The sequence below is a fragment of the Macrosteles quadrilineatus genome, unplaced genomic scaffold (assembly GCF_028750875.1).
Source record: "Macrosteles quadrilineatus isolate MER2022 unplaced genomic scaffold, UCM_ALF_1.0 Scaffold_8__2_contigs__length_117827958, whole genome shotgun sequence".
In the NCBI taxonomy this organism is placed as follows: Eukaryota; Metazoa; Arthropoda; class Insecta; order Hemiptera; family Cicadellidae; genus Macrosteles; species Macrosteles quadrilineatus.
The window spans coordinates 43,655,489-43,677,107 of NW_026542601.1; the positions used below are offsets into that span (position 1 = coordinate 43,655,489).

General features: G+C 36.2%; 1 protein-coding gene across 2 annotated transcripts in view; it reads right to left on the reverse strand.

Annotated features, from left to right (window-relative positions):
• Nucleotides 1–21,619, reverse strand: part of LOC128999459 ((E3-independent) E2 ubiquitin-conjugating enzyme UBE2O-like) — a 45,901-nt gene that overhangs the window by 14,795 nt on the left and 9,487 nt on the right. For both annotated transcript variants that reach the window (XM_054425994.1, XM_054425993.1), the window contains exons 5-12: nt 14,537–14,664; nt 10,206–10,326; nt 9,568–9,703; nt 7,769–7,884; nt 2,465–2,582; nt 1,806–1,921; nt 860–1,000; nt 96–304 (exon numbers count right to left, since the gene is read on the reverse strand). In XM_054425994.1, the coding sequence (XP_054281969.1) occupies nt 96–304; nt 860–1,000; nt 1,806–1,921; nt 2,465–2,582; nt 7,769–7,884; nt 9,568–9,703; nt 10,206–10,326; nt 14,537–14,664 (1,085 nt within the window). The remainder of the gene's footprint in view (nt 1–95; nt 305–859; nt 1,001–1,805; nt 1,922–2,464; nt 2,583–7,768; nt 7,885–9,567; nt 9,704–10,205; nt 10,327–14,536; nt 14,665–21,619) is intronic.

Consider the following 21,619-nt stretch of genomic DNA (forward strand, 5'->3'; position numbering starts at 1 on the left):
ATGAAAATCCACCCTCAGCAACACTTGTACTGAAGTGGATAACTACTTTGTCAATGTGAGTGATGCCATAGCGAAGCTTTAGCAGTTCCACTCACTGAGGGTCCTCAGGTGATGTGTAAGTCTTGAACCACTGCACCCTGGCTGTCCTGCCAGCATGGTCCACCCGCTGGATCACTCCGTACACTCTGGTCGAGTTCTCCTCTCTCACCTCGTACACAAAGTCTCCTGGGAAGAACTCCTGATCATCCAGGTGATGGATCGGGTACAACTCTGTAGACGGGATGTTGCTTTCTACGGAACCGTCCTGCAAATTATAGTTTTGTTATAAAATATGCCTTGGGTGTCAATATTTATCAATTTCACAATTTCTTTATTAGTCGCAAAAAAAACTATTCCTACTGCCTGTAAGACACATATTTTAACTGCAATTTAGGTCATATAAAAAATTTGGCCCTCGGGTACGATACCAAAAGCGAGTTGCTTTATAAGGTTGGTAAACAAAAATATTGGGCTATATTAATTACAATCATCTACTCAGTCACGGCAAATTCAAACATCTCCCGTGGTTACGTCGATATCATCATCGTTTCCCACAAATGTGGTAAAACCACACGACCACAACAAAATCGTAAACTTTCACTTGCCCATCTTTGAAGATGCTTTCTGCAATACTTACACAAATAAAAGATTGGCTCAGTGGCACCCAACTATTTGTAACATAGTTGGCACAAAAAATATTCTTAGCCCGAACCATATCCCTTGCTACCCAAAACATAACCTGCAGATATCTAATTACTAGGTGGAAAAGTGAAAAGTGTACAAACTGTACTGTAGCTGCAATGATCTACAATAACCTTACCTGCCACACAACAGTGACACTGCTTGTAGTACTGAGTGTCTCCACAACCAAGCGGTTTCCAGGCTCCAACACCAGCGGCGGAGGTTTCTTACGAGCCCGTCGCAGCTTCTTCTTCTTCATAAAGTGGAGTGCCAAATTTACCTGAAAAATATAAGTGTCTTAACTACTCGGTAAAAATTCCAATTCAATAAAAGCTCAATTGTCTCAATAAAAAAAAACCTTTGAAAAGCCACTTTTAAAATGTAGCTTATTACTGACTTCGCCTAAGAGCCCTGGAGGCTTAGTGGCCATCTTGGATTAATTTGAAAAAGTTACTTAAGAGTTTTTTATAATTCCAAATTTTTGTTTAGTAACAAAGTGATTATAATTTAAATATCTAGGGCACTATGAGATTATAAAGTTTCTTTGTGGTTTTGTAATTGTCTTCCAAGGGAGTCCTTGGAGGCTAACGGCCATCTTGGATTTGCTCGCTATAAGAGCAATGTTAAATGTGTCTGACGCTAGACTGATAACTCTTGGGAATATGGCTAGAGGAAGATATCTTCCTGAGGATGAACTAATTGGGAAGCTACAGGCTTTCATTATGCGCCTTAACTTGTAAGGTCAACAAGAAAACAATCGTCTGGGGTGCGCAATAATTCAATTTCGGATGAACAGCTTAAGGTCTCAACCTGCCCCTGTTAGATAAGATAAGATAATGAACATCACTAAAGGTCGGGTGGACGTCATCATAGTCTCAACAGTACTAGGGGTAAAAGACGCCAATCCCGGGATTTCTAGGTATCAAAAACTGACCGGGATCCCGGTATTGAGACCCCTAGTTATAGGTGAGGACTTTTTATACCAGTCATGGTTCCCAGGACTGAAAGAGTAGCACCTTTACTTGAATTCAAGATTTGAGACTCTTATTTGAAATTTGGATTAGAAACTCCTGGATTTTACACACCTTAGCTGGTATCTTTTTCCCGCTGCGTGTGGACGTCCGACTACTAGCAGTGCTACTGTTGCTGCCCGTGTCAGTTCCGTAGTCATCATCAGTGTCAGTAGTGTCGCCCCATTCTCCTGCAAAATACATATGTTCAGTAGGAGAGAACCAACAACTTATAAATATACACAAGAACTACTAATTTGGTAACTTGGCTACCAAATGATTTAGGAGTGCCAAGGATTCTTCATCATCAAACTTCACAAATACCATATAAATTTGTGGGCAAAGGGGAGGTCACGACGATGTAGAGGGTGTATATGTGACCTAGTATTTTTGGAAATTTTTCCCACCTGGTTTTCTTGCACACCCATAAAGTTTCAACTAAATTCATATGTCCTTCATAAATTACTGTGCTAAGGTGGTTACTTATTATTTGAAGTTCGTTAACACTTTTATTTCGCTTGCATCATTAATTCACATTTTGAAAATTGCAAAACACAAGATGTTTTCTTGAGGAATCATAATTATTCTAATTTTATCGGTCATTTCCTTACCTCCACCCTCCCCTACACTGCCCGCGCTAGGCCCAAGTGCCAGCTTACGTGTCACTAGCTGTATTTTATGGTGACAAGCATTTACGGTTTATAAAACCTAAGTGGAAAGGGAGAATCCCATACCTGTGTTGGAATCGGCAGGAGATATCTTGATGATGGGTTCCGAGGACTTTTCAGGCAAAGTCAGTGATGTTTGGTCTGCAAACTCTGGCAAAGGCTGGTCCAAAGAGTTGCTGTTCACCTGATAGGACAATTTGGGCTATCACCAATCAAATGTTATACAAGACATTATTTCAGATATTTTTAATAAAGTTTATTTAAAAATCACCCCCGCCGCAGCACACTTGAGGATCAACGTAAATTTCTATTTAACTCATTGGATTTTTACAACATTTTTATGAATACATCAGAATAATTCCTGAGATGACTTGAGTAGAATATTAGAATAGTAAAAAGACAGAGTGTTGAAATAAAAGTAAACTGGGTTGTATTGTATTTAAATGAAATTAAATTTAATGTTTATTTGTCACATAAGTTTACAAGATTGTGATTTCCACATATAAATGACATATCAATACTACTATTAATTCAGAACGAACAGATTAAATATCATTGAATAATAAACATAACATGTTACTATGGTGACAATTAGCTTCATATGTTCATAACAATTCCTATCAAACCTTCCCGATCGCAACACCCAGCACCATCATGAGATGGTGTGACATCAGTCTCTCCTCTTGAGGGAACACCATTACTGCAAAGATACGGATAGAGCCATGAGCTTCGGTGGTGTAGTGGATAGCGTACCTGGCTGATAAACTGATAGTAGCCGGTTCGAATCCCACTGGAGCTGTTAATTTTTTGTCAAAGATTTAGCTTATAATACTTCTTAACTGTACATCTATTGTTAGAATTTAAGGCATTTATAATTTTTTTATTTTATGAACAGAATTATTTTTATATTAGACTTTTTTCATTATCAGCAAGTTTGGTTAGTTTGGTTAGGTTATGACAGTTTAATTTTATAGCTAAAAATTTTAAAATTGAATCTGAGAAATTTATCATTTTATTTTATGAACAGAACTCTTTTTTTTCGATTAATTACCTTTATTCGATTGTTTCATTATCAGCAAGTTTGGATAGTTTGGTTAGGTTATGACAGTTTAATAAAATTAAATTTAAATTTAACCTATAAACGATAAGTTTTGACAGTGACAGTGATGAGATAACAGTTAGGCTATGCTGATGCGCCGGTATGATTCGGAAGCATAAATAAATGACAGGAATGGAGGACTAGTTTCCTAGGGAAGCGGGTTGAAACCACCAGATTAAAAATTCAAGGCAGAGAAACCCACATTTTTTCATTGGTAGAAGTTTTTAGCCTAACTTGATCAGCAGTTATCAAGAAGTTTTTGATAGCAATGTATTGTTGACAAATTACAATAAATGGATTCTTATTCTTTCTTACATAGTACCTAAGCCTACTGTAATCTGTTTTTCCGATACAATTTTTTTTCAAGTTAGTACCAATCTTCAAAAGTGTCAAATGTCCATGTCAACACACAAAAATCCTTTTCCAAGTCCAATCACCTCAATTATGAGATAAAATGAGGTTACTAACCTGTCGTCAATCAGTCCTATATTGTCGTTGATGACTAGTTTCGGGGCTAAAACCCCATTTTCAAATCTTCTCGTTCAGTCGTCATATGTCAAACATTTTTTCTTGCACAAGCCGTCGTCAAAGTTATTTCACACATAAACATAACACATACGAAAATGTTTATAATACAATACAAAGACATGTACATTCGCGTGTGGCCGGCCAAGGACAAAACCAGACTGCGGGGTTTGATAAGAGTGTAGGTTAGCCGATGCCTACTTGATGGTGTTGACCTTGGGGGAGGGGAATCAGCTGTTTATCTCGTCTATTGTTCTGTAGGTTTGTCACTCTGTCAAATAAAATGTTTGATCCAAAATTTAATTTCTCGTTCAAAACATCATTTGGGGAATTTTTTGATTGCCTTGTAAATTTCAAAGGTTTCAAGAACGTTCATTTTGTTACCTTTATTACATTTGTGTAATATCTCTAAATTATCTATGCAACTGTTGACATTGTGATTTTTGTTCATTAGGTGTTCTGCAAACTTAGATTTTTGTGTTTGCAATTTAGGCTTGGGGAGATGTTCTACATACCTTTTTCGAAATGAACGACCTGATTGACCTATATATACCTTGGGACAATCGTTGCATGATAATCTGTACACGCCGGATGTTTCAAGGCTGTTACTATTATCAGGAGGGGATGTGTTCAATTGTTGTTCTAGTTTATTGGTAGTCTTACATGCCAGAATGATGTTTTGTTTTTTCAATTCATTTTTCAAGGTGAAATGTAGACTATTGCCAAACTCAATGGATACAAATTTAGAATTAGGTTCATCTGGAGACTTTTTGTTCTTCTGTTTATTAATTATCTTATCTATAATGCTGCTTGAGTAACCATTATTTACTGCTATGTATTTTAGAATTGTGTACTCAATGTTGTAATCTTCTTGGGTCATTGGCACCTTTAAGAGTCTATTCACAAAGCTATTATATGCGGCCATTTTATGGGATTGTGGATGATTTGAAGTGGCGTGAATAGTATGGTCGGTGGTTGTGGGTTTCCTGTAAATTCTGTATGTAAGTTTATTGTTGTTTTTGATTAATGATAGATCAAGGAAGTTGATAGAGTGTTTCTGTTCAGTCTCCAAGGTGAACTGTAGATTATTATATATACTGTTCAAATAATTATTGAACAAGTTTAATTGTCTCACATTTCCATTGAAAACAACAATAGTGTCGTCAACATACCTTTTATAGAACTTAATTTTATTAGCAAATTTGTTATTTTCGGAGAAAATATGTTCATTTTCAAAACTGTTGAGGTAAATTTCGGAAAGAATACTAGACAGTGGAGAGCCCATAGCTAACCCTTCTCTCTGTAGATAGAATTTTCCGTTGAAGGAAAATTAATTTTGTTCCAAAACTATTTCCAGTAAACTAATCAACTCATTTATGGCATCGGCTTCAAGTTCAGAGTAAGTTAGCAGGTTGTGTTTTGTAATTTCAAGAGTTCTCTGAACTGGGATATTTGTGTACAGGTTTACTGTGTCTAGTGAGGCTAGGGTGTGTCTATTTTCTATCTTCATATTTTTAGTAAAATCAATCAACTCTAGGCTATTTTTTAGACTGTGGTTGTTGTTCAGTTTTATGTTGCTCCGAAGTATCCTGTCTAGTGTTTTTGATATTTTGTATGATGGTGCAGTGGTAAAATTTACTAATGGTCTCATCGGCATATGTTCTTTATGAATTTTAGGTAACCCCTTTAGTGCTGGTGCTTTAGGCTTAATCATTTTTAGGTGATTACACTTATTCCCATCTAAAATGAAATGTGATTTATTCATTGCGTTTTTTAAGGCAGTCTGGAATTTCTCTGTGGGATCATTAGGAATTTCTTTTATGTTATTGTCTCGTAAAAAATGTAACACCTTTTCATTATATTCCAATGATTTCATTAATACAACAGTTTGTCCTTTATCTGCCTTAGTGATTATGCAATCATGAGTTACTAGTTTTTCCTTTATTGCCTTTATGAGTTTAATTTCATTTTTCCGAGAATTATTTTTATGTTTCTTACTATCTAAAATAGATTTTACTTTCTTATCTATTACATATCTCACATAATTTCTGGAGTTTTCGTCATTAATGGAACAAATTGCAATTTCAGCATTCAGTATTTCAGATATCAAATTTTTATTCCAATTTCCACCTGATAAACTATGTTTTAGTCCTTTGTTAAGAATGCTCATTTCGTCGTCAGTAAAAACGACATCTGTGTAGTTTTTAACCCTTGGGTAAAATTGATGATTTATTAAAAACTGTTCAATGGGCTTAGCTTGTTGTTCAACTAATTTATCTAATTTCTTTTTCTGGGTTTTCTTTTTCTGGAAGATGATTCTATTGATTTTTTTGTCAATATTATTGATTACTTGATCAATTTGTGATGGGTGCAAAGCGTTCAATGGTTCTAAATGTTTTCTCATAAGTATTTAGCAAATTTTTCTTTCTGTATACAGAAATTTGCTAAATTTGCTAAATACTTTACCTACTTAAATACTTTAACACTCTATCAACTTCCTTGATCTATCATTAATCAAAAACAACAATAAACTTACATACAGAATTTACAGGAAACCCACAACCACCGACCATACTATTCACGCCACTTCAAATCATCCACAATCCCATAAAATGGCCGCATATAATAGCTTTGTGAATAGACTCTTAAAGGTGCCAATGACCCAAGAAGATTACAACATTGAGTACACAATTCTAAAATACATAGCAGTAAATAATGGTTACTCAAGCAGCATTATAGATAAGATAATTAATAAACAGAAGAACAAAAAGTCTCCAGATGAACCTAATTCTAAATTTGTATCCATTGAGTTTGGCAATAGTCTACATTTCACCTTGAAAAATGAATTGAAAAAACAAAACATCATTCTGGCATGTAAGACTACCAATAAACTAGAACAACAATTGAACACATCCCCTCCTGATAATAGTAACAGCCTTGAAACATCCGGCGTGTACAGATTATCTTGCAACGATTGTCCCAAGGTATATATAGGTCAATCAGGTCGTTCATTTCGAAAAAGGTATGTAGAATATCTCCCCAAGCCTAAATTGCAAACACAAAAATCTAAGTTTGCAGAACACCTAATGAACAAAAATCACAATGTCAACAGTTGCATAGATAATTTAGAGATATTACACAAATGTAATAAAGGTAACAAAATGAACGTTCTTGAAACCTTTGAAATTTACAAGGCAATCAAAAATTCCCCAAATGATGTTTTGAACGAGAAATTAAATTTTGGATCAAACATTTTATTTGACAGAGTGACAAACCTACAGAACAATAGACGAGATAAACAGCTGATTCCCCTCCCCCAAGGTCAACACCATCAAGTAGGCATCGGCTAACCTACACTCTTATCAAACCCCGCAGTCTGGTTTTGTCCTTGGCCGGCCACACGCGAATGTACATGTCTTTGTATTGTATTATAAACGTTTTCGTATGTGTTATGTTTATGTGTGAAATAACTTTGACGACGGCTTGTGCAAGAAGAAATGTTTGACATATGACGACTGAACGAGAAGATTTGAAAATGGGGTTTTAGCCCCGAAACTAGTCATCAACGACAATATAGGACTGATTGACGACAGGTTAGTAACCTCATTTTATGTCATTAAATCAATCCTGGAGGCAAATTATGTATCAATTATGAGGTCACTCATACCTAAACAGGGTGTTTTAGGCTACTTCAATCAATGTTTATTAAAATAATTTCTAGGTTTGAAAGGAAAGAGTAGTTGTACCTGGACACCTGAAGAGTCAGTCGAACAAGACTTGACCGAGTTTGAGTCGACTGGTGTTGTTTTTGAGATGCTCTCTGAGGAATTGTAAAGTTCGTTGGTGTCATCTGTTGATTTTACTGAAACATTACAACATAATGTGGTTTAAATTAACATTATCATGGTTAACCAATAAGCAGGTGACATTTTCACTCTACAGCCAGTATTGAAATACAGTTACCATCCAGGCTACTTGTAAACTACTTCTATAACGAACAGAATATGTGTAAATGTCTAAAAACTTATTTTCAAACCCAATACAGGTGTGTTAAGGACTTAAATTGCATATAACATCAAACTAGTTGATGTGTGTAGCATGTATGTCAAGCTAGTTCAAAACAAAATACAGTAGACTCTTTCTTACTGGGACACCTTTAAACCGGACATCGGTTTAACCGGAATACACTCGGCGGAAATGACATCTCTTTTACCAGAAAATTTTTATCAGAACATTGGTTTAACCAGACTAGATCGGAAGGAAATGGACGGTACTGAAACAACTGATCTCGTGGGAAAGATTTGAGACCAGTGATCACGTGTCTAAATAAAATGCTCTCCTAAATTTAAGTTGAATATCACAGTGAACGGTCCGTTTTAACGAGTTTTTTGGGACGTCAGTTTAACCGGAAAACCCGCTATCCAGACTGGCCTCGGTCCCGAGAAGTCCTGATAAGAGGGAGTCTACCGTATACCACAAGAATCAGTGTGTTCTCCCGAATAGAATGGTACCTAACACAGCATATTATGCTTCTTCTTGCAGTTGTAGTTAGCACGTCGAATTCAAACTGCAAATTCCAGTAACGTGGCCGTGGGATTAAGCATTTTAAAATTTTAAGATGTCTTGAATTTCTTTGATTCTGGCTGGTAGATTGTAGTAGTTTTACACTTAATTTTTAAGGTGGTTTTTCAAATAAACAAAGGCAATGCCTTTGATATTGAAAGTAATTTTAAAACGGCGTAGATTATTGAGAAACCTCCTTAACAAACCTTGATTTCTCTTCTAGGCTACACTCTGAAGATGACCTTGATTAGAGTCAAATACCAGTGTTAGGCCTATGTTTTGCGACTTAATTTACACACTTGTGTGTGTTAATTTGTCTATTAACCCTACTCTACTTTTTTCAAGCTAGCTGATCTCTACTAATTTTCAAAAATTACTATACAGGGTGGCTAGTCATCAGTGTTACAAATTTTTTTTGGCGTAAGTACTAAGTAAATGCAGTGTAATGATGCATATAAAAGGTTCCAAGTCCAAAAATTAGCTTCCCAAAGAATTATTTTATGTTTTTCAAAAATAACTATGTTTTCAAACTTAATACAGCTATTTCTCAATTACCTGTAAATGGATTTGAGTAGAAAATGTTATTTTCGTGTTCTAAATTAAATTTTGAATAAGAATAATAGAAAATGACAGAGGATCAGTTGTAAAAACTCCATTGTTAATAGATTCAAAGATAAAAATTAAGATGTTTGAAAAAAATTTAAAAAAACATTGGTCGAAAATGACATTGTCTACTCAAATCCATTTACAGGTAATTGAGAAATAGCTGTATTAAGTTTGAAAACATAGTTATTTTTGAAAAACATAAAATAATTCTTTGGGAAGCAATTTTTTGACTTGGAACCTTTTATATGCATCATTACACTGCATTTACTTTGTACTTACGCCAAAAAAATTTTGTGACACTGATGACCAGCCACCCTGTATATCCACTAGGCTTTCTTAAATATTATAGTGTTACAATGTGACAGTGTGATCTTACTTGTTTGTTTGACCGAAGGTCTAGAGTCACGGAGGTTGACGGCTCGTTTGTTCCTCCGTTTGGTGTTGGTGTGAGAGCCAGGGGGCAGAGGAGCCGGGGCAGCCACACCGTTCGTAGCACAGCGGGCAACCATCTCCTGCGTCACAACCAATAACAGTAGGTATTAGAAGAATATTATAAATTAGGTTAATGTCTCCTAACCTTTTCAGTATATTTAAGCTTCCACTGTAAATGTTAACATTTACAAGAGAATAAGTATATAAATTCAACAATAGACTTTATTAATGATGTTAAATTAAACCTAAGTTAACACCTTAGTTCTAAGACATTTCCTCGACTATGCCATGCATGTAAACCAGTGTAACGGCAATAAAGCATTCTTATTCTTATTATGTTACAAAGGTGTGTTGAAGGGTCACACAGGTCATAAACAGGCCCAATAGGAGACTGAGACAATCACAATGGCGCCAATGATTTAAATGCCTTAGGTACTGTACTACTTTATAGAGGTTTCTGAAATAAACTCCATACCAGGAAGAAACTCTAGCAGTTGAATTTAAAATTGAAGTTGAGGTTAGCTGCCTCTTTTAGTTTCATTTGGCCGTCCACATACAGCTCAGGCAGGATTAAGTAGTTACCTCCTTTTGCACCTTCCGCCACTGTTCCTTGGTAGAGACGGTGTCGTGGTCAGTCAGTGTGTAGAAGTTACGGTCCCCAACCTGTAGTGTACACGGTTCAAACACGTTCAACAACCTCAGCCTACAACAAACATGGTATCATCAGTAACATCCTGCCTAGCAAAAAATGGACCAAAATGCACGTGTACAATTGTATTCAGCAAGGGTTCCAACAGAATAAAGAAGTATTGATGATGAAAAAGCCTTGAAAACAAAAATTGAAAGAACTCAATCTCATTAGGCCATACTACTACGTGGAAGAATTTTTCAATTTTAGGCCTTAACAAATATGGACAACCACGGTACAGATTTTCAAGTGTCAAGTAAGTATTAACAGAAATAACCCAGAAATAACTCAAAATATGAAGAAATAACACATCCGGATGTAACTACAGCCGACGGGCTTTGAATTTAACAACCTAACCTACATTAGCCTCGCTCATATCAGACCTCAGGTCACACATTGCTTGGATCAAGTCTCTGCCCGGGTAAAAAAGATCAGTTTATACGCCCATTTTTAAAACAGGTTGGTCAAAACGACCTTTCTAGAGACCCATTATTAACGCAGTAACAAAAAGAATCTTGTCTTCAGAATAAACTTGATGGAAAAATTAAACCAGATCAAGTAAAATATTGAGCTTTTTAAACGTGTACATGTAGTAATTTAAGAGTCGGCAGGACCGCCGGCCATCTTGGATTTTCTTCATCTTGGTTGAAGCATATTATGACATTGTTTATTAAGAGAAAAATTTCAAAATATCTTATTTTTAAGCTACTGAAACCACTGATGCGATTTGCTATCTACTTTTTAATTTTAATTGTTATTATTTTGCCAGACTACCTACATAAATACATAGACTTAAACTGTGTTTTTTTACATCTAAAACAAAAGTTTTAAAAATCCAAAAATCAATTCACACGGAAAAGATATATAAGAAGCACATAAAATTTTCTGCTCGCTAATCAAGCTTACGGGTCATGATTAATATGCTTCAACATGAACGCATGTTTTGCTGATCGGTGCTAGGACAACCATTGTTTAGCCTGGCATCTGACGGTCAACAACAATGCAAAATTATTGACTCCTACCAACTCTTAATTTCAATTATGGTATGTTTTAATTTGTGAGTATTCATTTGTCTAATAAATAATTAGGCCTAAATAGTTTCCAGTTGTAACAAGCCTTTTAGGTTATTAGACCTAGACATGGTCTCCTTGGGGTTGATTAAGAGAGGGTGTATGCCTGTTGTCCAGGAAAGCATCTACAGAATTTAACATATTTCAACTAATAGGCATAAAATAAACCATGCAAGATTGGTATTTAGTATTTTTATTGCAAGATATAATGTGTTATGATTGAGAGTGTCATGTCAAACAACCTTTGTTTATCTTATCTTCCTAATGTTACAATACAAATGTAAAACTTTGATGTTTGTATGTTTGTGTGTTCATAGTCGAGGAGCATGTCATTGAGTCCAGTTTCAGAAGGTCCAAAGCTTATACTTCAGTTCACTAGGTCAAAAAATATTATTTCAGAAGGTCCAAATGATGTTTCTTTAGCTCAAAGTTCAGTAGGTCCAAAAAGAAAGTCATTACCAGAAGTAAATATTTACATTGTAAAGTTATTTTTTGAAAGAGACTGTTTTTTGCACTATGGACCCTCGGAAGCTAGTGAATTTCAAAAATGTGATTCAGTAGCTACAAAATTCTAAAGGTCCAAAAGTAGGAATAATTGCTCCTCTCAGATTGAGGGCGTTTTAAAACCCAAGAAAGGTAATACGCTACATAGAACTTTGTGAACCATAAGGCTTTTTTGTTTTAAGATTTAACTCCACATATTTTATACCAAAACGTTCATCTAGCTGTGTAGATTTGCAAACTGACCTTACATTTCTGAAGTTACTTGGGCTTTTATACCCCAGTGGCTTTAAAGTTCCCATGTTATCCTTATGAAGAAAACATTTGTTTACATTATGATCAGCTGGATAATTTAATTGCTGTTAATATTTTAGTTGCGATTTAAGGAAACGTGTGCTACAAAGAATATTTAACATATTTTAGGATTTAATAGTGCCATGGATGATATGTGTACATCTTTGAAAACAGCATAAAATTAATTCTATAACCACTTATGGTACATTGTATAATTTAACCCGGGCAAAGCCGGGTTTTGCTGCTAAGTCATATATTATGACGGGGGTTTCAATACGTAAATTTGACGTACTGATAAGTTTGATAGGAATTGTCATACAGTAAGGTAGGCCTATCCTCATACAGTGTGACGCTATGGTTATCAATATGTAAATTTGTCATACTGCCAGCTATTTTACTATACACAAATGGTATTGACAAGTAAGTTTGACGTATCCGTTCCAAGAAACCAACTACCCAGGACATAAATAAACACACTAAGACCCAACCATGGCAGCCGTCACATGGCAAATGACTGCTAAGAGCACTGCTGGAAGGAGTGTGTAGCATAAGATGAGATAAGATAACTCCCCCAACGTAAAATGTACGTGCCATGCCCATCCAGGGTTAAACACTACCATGTGACCAGCTAAAACAGGGTGTATACTATTTTTTTTTTATTTAAATTCCAGGTTTTGTCCTGGTTTTTTAATTTTTCCAGGTTCCCGCGTGAATGTTTCCTATGTTTGAATGTTTAATTTTATTAACCCTTTCGCCTGTCATTTTAGGGCTACGTCACCATGCCCTAGGTTTAATTTATTATGCAGATCATTAAACCTACCTGTATTTTAACTTCAAATTATAGCCTACTAATGATAACAAATAAAAAATAAAATTAAAAAAAATTAGCTGTAATGTGAAAGGGTTGCAAAACAGCCAATGTCGGCTCACAGCCGACAGGAGAGGTGAAAGGGTTAATTCCCACATACATGTTAAGTTCCACTTCCAATAAGACTTCAAGCTTAGGTATACATCACATTTGTAGATTTTTCTAATAATTCCAAAGTTGACTGAGCTGTTTTGAAAAAATAATAATCCTCATTTAAGTAATCATTTTCATTATCATCATTCCTTAAGGCCACGAAAACATCGTCTCTCTCGATAGCAGCAAAATTCATAATATTATCTCCATTGTTCATGAAATCATTATCATTGGCGGCAAAATCCTGAATATCTCCTGCAGTCATGTGGTCACCTCCAATGGTGACATAAACGTCATCACAGTCTTCCATATTTGTGGAAAAATCCTAGACATCTCCCGCGGTATGTAGACATTATCGTCGTCTCCTGCGGTCACGGAAACGTCATCATTGTCATCTGCAATCACGAAAATCTTCCGCGGCCGTGTAGACATTATTATTGTCGTCTTTCGCGGTCACAGAAAAGTCTTCATCGTTGTCCGCAATTGCAGCAAAATCACATAAATCATCTGTGACCGTGTAGACTTAATCGTCGTCTCCCGCGGTCACGGAAACGTTGTTGTCGTAATCTGCGATCGCGGCAAAATCATGAACATCATAAATATTTCCCGTGCCAGTGTAGCTACATCATCGTTGCTTCCCGCAGTCACAGAAACGCGATCGTCGTCGTCTGCCATCACGGCAAAATCATGAACATCTTCCGCGGCCATGTAGTCATCATCGTCTTTCGCGGTCACACAAATGTGATCGTCCTCTTACGTGATTGTGTCAAAATCACTAAAATCTGCGGCCGCGAAGATATCATAATGATTCCCGCGGTCACGCAAACGCCATTGTCGTCGTCCGCGATCACGACAAAATCATGAACATCTTCCACAGCCCTGTCGACATAATCATTGTCGTCTCTCGTGGTCACGGAAACAACATAATCAGTCGTCTCCCGCGGTCATGGAAACACTACCGACGTCAGGAATTGCGGCAAAATCACTAAAATTTCCCGTGTAGACATCATCATTGTCTTTCGCGGTCACGGAAACATGATCGTCGTCTTCCACGATTGCGGAAAAATCATGAAAATCTTCTGCGGCCGTGTAGATGTCATCCTCGTCTCCCGCGGTCACAGAAACGTCATCATAGTCTTCCGAGATCGTGGCAAATGCGCGTTTTACGATTGCAATCTTCTAACGGGGCTAAAATAAAAATCTTGGAATGGCTCCAAAAATCCTGGCTTTTTCCCAGTTTTTTCCAGGCCTCTTTAAATTCAAGGGGTTTTCCCGGTTCCCCCGGTTGCTATACACCTATAAAACAAAATCAAAGTTGAAACCAAAAGTTTGGTTTACTTTAGATTTTAGACCCGCGTCCATCGTTAACACATTGTTACTCCTCATGATCAGCAGGTACCTTTTCAAATCGTCGCCCTCAATCGTACTCTTGGGCTGCTCTTTCTCGCTGCCAGCCCCTTCCCTCGAGTACGCTCGACACTGCCAGTGTACGGCCACTGACTCAGTCTCCACACCTTCTACCATCACCTGCAAACAGTTGATTTCTATATAGCAGAATACTATCAGTGTCCAGCATCCCATGAGAGTAAAACTCACAGACGGTTACAAGTTTTCCATATTACAAATTCAAAATGTCCAGACTTTTAATTGTTGCTAAATGAGAGAAACTGTCTTAAGGTCGATTCACACATGTCAGTTACGTCACAGGTTAGTTACATCAGTCACGTAACAGCCAACAAAAATGTTCCTTAATGGATTTTATTGCGCTATTTACACTCATCCGACGCAGGTCCGTCAGTTACTCTTCCGGCGTCCGTCAGTTACTCTGCCGGCGTCTGTCAGTTATTCTGCCAGCGTCCGTCAGTCAATTTAAAATTTCATCTCATCAATATTGTTTAATTGTTCAAACGCCTCATGGACGTGTTTGAGGTTAGACAAAATTTATTTTTTGTATTTAAATTATTGTGTTGATATTTTAAGTAGGCTACTGTTTGTAATAATCAACAAGATGAACGATGAAAATTTGATAGAATATTCCGTTTTAATTTAAAAACTATTGACTATAACATTACCGTACTTTAAATATAGTGATAGAAGACTGACTGAACCCAACTGACAAACAGTTTACTGAGGAATATGACTGGACTGATATGTGTGAATCGACCTTTATTTGTACCCAAAGCAGCACTCGTAAGTTTAAGACTCAAGCTAAGCACTTGTAGGCTCAGTTACTGACCACAAAGATAAAAACCCTTGTGGCTAATTGCTGGCCGATTAATATTGCACACGCTTATATCTATTGGAAAAATCCAACTGAAGTAAACCAAGTATGAGCCAAAAATCCAAATATTATGATTCAGGAGATACAAATATTTTGTAGAAAACTACAGTTGTATAAGTGACAGGGAATCATCAACATTTCATATATTTTTATAATATTTTTTGAATTGGTATGAATATTGCCTTATTTATGGACCACTTTGCAAATAACAGTGTGTAGACTCCTTGAAAATGCCCTTGAACATGATATCATCTGGTGTACGTGAAATATCAGGGAATTTTCAGAAAGATCAGGTATATATGGGAGCTGTAGAATCAAGAATCAAGAATCAAGAATTTATTGACCATTCAACAATTACATGCTATCAGTCTCGTCACAAAAAAAAAAAAATAATTACAAAATGTTGCAAAAACGCACACATCAATAAAAGTCAAGTAGCATACAAGAAATAAATAAATTAATAAATTACGTCTGCATCATGCATCACATACATGCATAAATTACAAGGTACATTTACATAAAATGGCTACACAGTCAGCAATGGTCTACAATAATGAATAGTCCAGATCAAAAAATTCACAAGTGTTATAAATAGGGCTGTTAACCAAAAAGTGTTTAATCCTGTCTTTAAACTTGTTTAGTGGCAGGTCTTTGATTGCAGTAGGAAGAACATTGTACAGCTTAAGTGCAGTTACCTCAAAACTTTTTAAGGTCCTGGAATAATAATTGTACTTAATAAATATGTGATTCTTTTGCCTAGTAGAGTAATTATGTAGATTTTCACATAACAATAAATTGTGGACATTCTTTTTCACATAAATTAAGCAGTCCAAAACATAAATAGCTGGAAGAGTGAGTAGTTTTAACTGAACAAACAAAGGCTTGCAGTGTGCTCTAGGCCTAGTTCCACACATTATACGTACAGCTCTCTTTTGCAGGATTAGTAATTTAACAACGGAGGAGTGGTTACCCCAGAGAATAGTGCCATAGGATAAATGACTAAATATGTGAGCATGGTAAACAGTTACAAGTGCATCAATGGAAACAATCATACTCAAAACTCTAAGCAGAAAAATACCTCTACATATTCTGTTAACAACAGTGTCAATGTGAGTTTCCCATCCCAACCCAGGCTCAAGATGAACTCCCAAAAACTTAACAGGGTTTGCTTTAGCAGCATTGAGACGGCTAGAAGTAAAAAGAATTTCAAGAGTCTTTTGATCATTGAGACATAGACTATTAGCACAGCACCAGTCGTTTATGGTATTAGAGGTGTCATCTAGTCTACCTCTCAAGGATTCAGCACTTTTTTCAATAACAGAGAGGGCCAAATCATCTGCAAATAAATAAGGATGTACAAATCCATCATGAACCTGATTGGGAAGGTCGTTAATATAAATAATAAAAAATGACGGGCCCAGAACAGAGCCCTGCGGCACCCCGTACTCGACTAACTTAAAACTAGACATAATTCCATTAACCACTACAGCCTGACGTCTATCTCCAAGATAGGATTCAATGAGAGATAGGCTAGGGTTTTGGACACCATAGAAGGAAAGTTTACTAAGGAGTATGGAATGGGACACAGTGTCGAACGCTTTGGTGAGGTCAAACAATCTACAACCAACACTTTGTTTTTTTTCTAGACCCTCAGAACTAATCTGAACAAGTGACAGCACTGCCTCAATTGTACTATGTTTGGCTCTAAATCCAAACTGACAAGAAGAAAATATCTTATTTGATTCAAAATAGGCTACGATTTGTTTGTTGAGAACAATCTCAAAGACCTTAGATACAATACTAACAATACTAATAGGCCTATAGTTCTCATAACTGTCCTTTTTCCCTTTTTTAAATACAGGTACTACTTTCACATATTTTAATGATCTTGGGAAAACACCAGCATGCATACATAAATTAATAACATAGGCTGTAGATACTTTGATGGGTCTTAACCTCCTTAGGTAATTATTTTGACCTTAAAACTAGGATTAATATTTCCTACTATATTTCCATTTATCCAATTACAAATTATGGGATTGAGTTCTGGGATCGTCATGAGATTCAGTTTAAGTTTTATAAGTACTGTACTGTCTGTAAACAGATCATGTTGATTTTATTGTTTATCAGGTGGGTTATTTGTTTGTTTTTGTTTATGTGTTTTGATTTGCTTGAACTGGATTAAAATATGTTCTATTGTTAGTTTTATTTTACGTTTCAAATAACTTACAAGAACAGAAAAGGTTTTTAAGTATAATGACGTTCTCATATTTTAGGAAATCTTATAAATCACCGTTTCAGGAATTTAATTATATTTTCATATTATATTTATAGTATGATACATTTTTTCATATTTATATATACTAGTGGTCGTCCAGTGGTCGAAAACTCAACCAAAAACATGTAATGTACACATATTGACTATTAGATACTTAAGTATACATCCCATCTATATATGGACCAGCTGTCACCATTTTTTTTTTTTTTATTATTATTAAAAAACATGTAGTTGTGTGAGCTAGTCACCGAATGCTTGTCTTATACTCTATTTTCCACCTTATTTTTTGTTGCTGACAAAGTTGATTTAATTTTAAAACTGGTGACAACTTTAACATGGAGATGGAATGTAAAGTTACAGGCTTCTCTATTTTAATCCTACGCTGTAAATAAAACATGTGATTAGAATTTCTTCCATTTGTTTTTATTTTCTGTTTAGGCCTATATTTCGTTGTTATTTTGTCACCAGCATGGCAACCCATAAAGCTCATGTTAATTTTTTCCAAATTTAAAATCCACTTTTTGTCCTTATATTTGAGCCTATTTTAATTTTTAAAGGGATTCTGCACATCTACAGGAAAATATCTTTCTAACGATAGGCCTATGCATAGATTTTCCCTGCGATGCACACAAGCTCCCCAAAGCAGAATGGTTCCTACGTGTCTGCAACGGCCTGTGAAAACCTCAAAATGTGTCCGCAAGCGCTAAAACTAAAAAGCTAAATAATGACTTATATACTGGTATATATATACAGTGGAGTCCCGATAATCCGAACTTCGGTAATCCGAAAGTCCGCCTAATCCGAAACCAAAAAAATATATTTTTTAATTTTTTTTACAAAATATTCTTCTTTTTTAAATTTAGAAAATTTTTTTGAAATTTTTCGAATTTTTTTTAAATTTGTTAAAGTTTTTTTTTTAATTTTTCGAAACTTTAAATTTTTTGAATTTTTTTAAAGTTTTTTTTATTAAACTTTTAACACAGTTAGCTGTACCTTGTCAACGTATTCTACAACGTATTGGCCGGGTGAGATAGACTTTTTTGTAGAGTATTTAATTAAATATTTCACCATTTTTGTTATTACTTTAACATTTTTCATTTTCGTCCGCCAAATCACAAATGGATTTTATTACTGTAAGTGATAATGCTGCAGCCACTAGGTCTAGCCTTAAGTAATGTGAAAAACAATCCCGGGCTCGTGCCTGCGTCCTAAGACGAAAAAAAATTTCAAAAAATAAAAAAAATTAAATTTTTTTTTTCAAAATAAAAAAAAACAAAAAAACGTTTAATCCGAAATATTCGGTAATCCAAAATGGGCCCGGTCCCAACCATTTCGGACTAACGGGACTCTACTGTATATATATATATATATATATTAGGGATGGTCAAGTCTCGAAATTTCGGGAAATTTTCGGGAAATTTTAAATCTCGTTACACGAGACGAGATTTCTTTTTGGCCGAGATTTTTATCAAGACGAGAATTTAAAAAAAAAAAAAAAAAAAAAAATTATAAACGCCTGCAGAAAGTCAATGCAATACCCGCAATACAGGAGCGTGTTGTAGTTGCGTTTCCTTTTTGAAGGCGTTCTTATTTAATTAATTCTTCAAATGTAAATATTACTTTAATTATTTTATTTTAATAACATTTGAGAAGTTTTGTTAAGTGTCAGCAGTGTGAGAAATGTTTTATTACTATAAAAAAAGTCAAAACAAGTAACTATTTTATACAAATTAATATTTTATTTTATGATTTATTTTATTTTAGGATAAGTTGAACTCTATCCTAACTGATATCACTATGTTTCCTAATCGTAGGCATTTTTAATAATTTAGGCGTGATTAATAAAAAAATGTTATGCTGATGTTTTTTAATAAAAGATTGTAAATATTCTTGCCTATTATCATTATTTTTGTATTTAGACATTCATCTAACAATGTTACAAAATCAGGTAAAAATTCCGAACGTGCATTTCCCGTTGCGTATGAGAAGGGAAATCCCGTCTCGATCTCGTCTTGAAATTTTATGAGAAATAAAAAATCTCGTCTCGTCTCGTCTCAAACTAAAAATCCAATCTCGTCCATCCCTAATATATATATATATATATTTACTCTTTAGGGCTACTAGTAATATAGTTAAATAAAATAAGTAAATTTCAATAACTTGTATAGCCTACTTTTAAAACAAAAAACTAAAAAACTATTAAGGGGTAGGCATAATCAGGTTATTTAAATTTACTTTTTTTTTAAATACGTATATATATATACACATACCTTAACAAGTGTTAACAAGGTCTTCAGAAGTAAAACTTTAAATGTACTATAGTTTCTTTATATAAACACACTAGGGATGGACGGGATTGAAATTTTAGTTCAGGACGGGACGGGACGGGATTTTTATTTCCTTCCCGATTTTCGGGACGGGATGGGACAGGATTTTTTTCTGTGCATAAAAAAAGTACTGTATTGCAGTTACCAAAAAAGACATGAGAAATCAATTTTTACCATTTGTGGCACTGATCTATAAAAACCAAAAAATGGGTAACAATTTACAGGTACCTATAGAAACTTGTGACTCGCGGGTCACGGGGTGATCGTCTGTAGAACTCACGGTCACGGCGCGATCGTCGTCATGACTCGCAGTCACGGCGCGATCGTCGGTATGACTCCGCGGTCACGGGGTTATCGTCGGTATGACTCCACGGTCACGGCACGATCGTCGGTATGACTCGCGGTCACGGCTCGATCGTCAGCATGACTCCGCCATCACGGCATGATCGTCAGTATGACTCCGCGGTCACGGCACGATCGTCGGTAGGACTCTGCGGTCACGGCGCGATCGTCGGTAGGACTCCGCGGTCACGGGGTTATCGTCGGTATGACTCCGCGGTCACGGGGTTATCGTCGGTATGACTCCACGGTCACGGTGCGATCGTCGTCATGACTCGCGGTCACGGCGCGATCGTCGGTATGACTCGCGGTCACGGCTCGATCGTCAGCATGACTCCGCCATCATGGCATGATCGTCAGTATGACTCCGCGGTAACGGCGCGATCGTCGGTAGGACTCCGCGGTCACGGCGCGATCGTCGGTATGACTCGCGGTCACGGCGTGATCGTCGGTATGACTCGTGGTCACAGCGTGATCGTCGGTAGGACTTCGCGGTCACGGCACGATCGTCGTTATGACTCCGCGGTCACGGCGTGACTGTCGGTATGACTCCGCGGTCACAGCCCGATCGTCGTTATGACTCGCGGTCACGGTGCGATCGTCGGTCCAATAATCGCGGCCACGGCGCGATCGTCGTTATGACTCCGTAAATGTGTCCGCAGGTCCGCGTTTCTCGGCGTTTCGTGTCCGCGACAATGTCGCAGCGTCGCTCGTTGTTCTGCTTTGGGGCACAAGCTGAGAAAAAAGGTTTTAAAGAAACATGCTTGCTTATTAATATATAGAATAGATAGATAGATGAATTATATTTTCATATTGAATTTCCTTTATTTTCAGAAAAAGCTGTACCTAATAATTGTAACCATCTTATGACAAACATTTAATTAATTTTGAAACTGATCAGAAATATGCCATGGTGGAAGTAAGACAGGTGCCCTATTCAGCCGGACGAGTTTGAGACCACTCTGGGCATGACGACGTGACGTCACCTTAGGGGCAAACTGCCTCACGCGCATATATAACTCAGTGTGACACTGCTTGATTAACATCAACATTTTGAACAATTAGAATTGGGAAAAAATTATAAACTTGTAATGGACATCAATTATAATAAGGAAGATGCTTGTTGTGAAAAAAATAGTTAGTAATTGTAGAAACTTAACCGTGAAATCACTCTAAATACTTGGCCTTTTCGGGCCTTTCTTAAAACTAAATATGAAAAAGTTAGCCGGCTACCAAATCAGGTACTTTGGTTAGAAG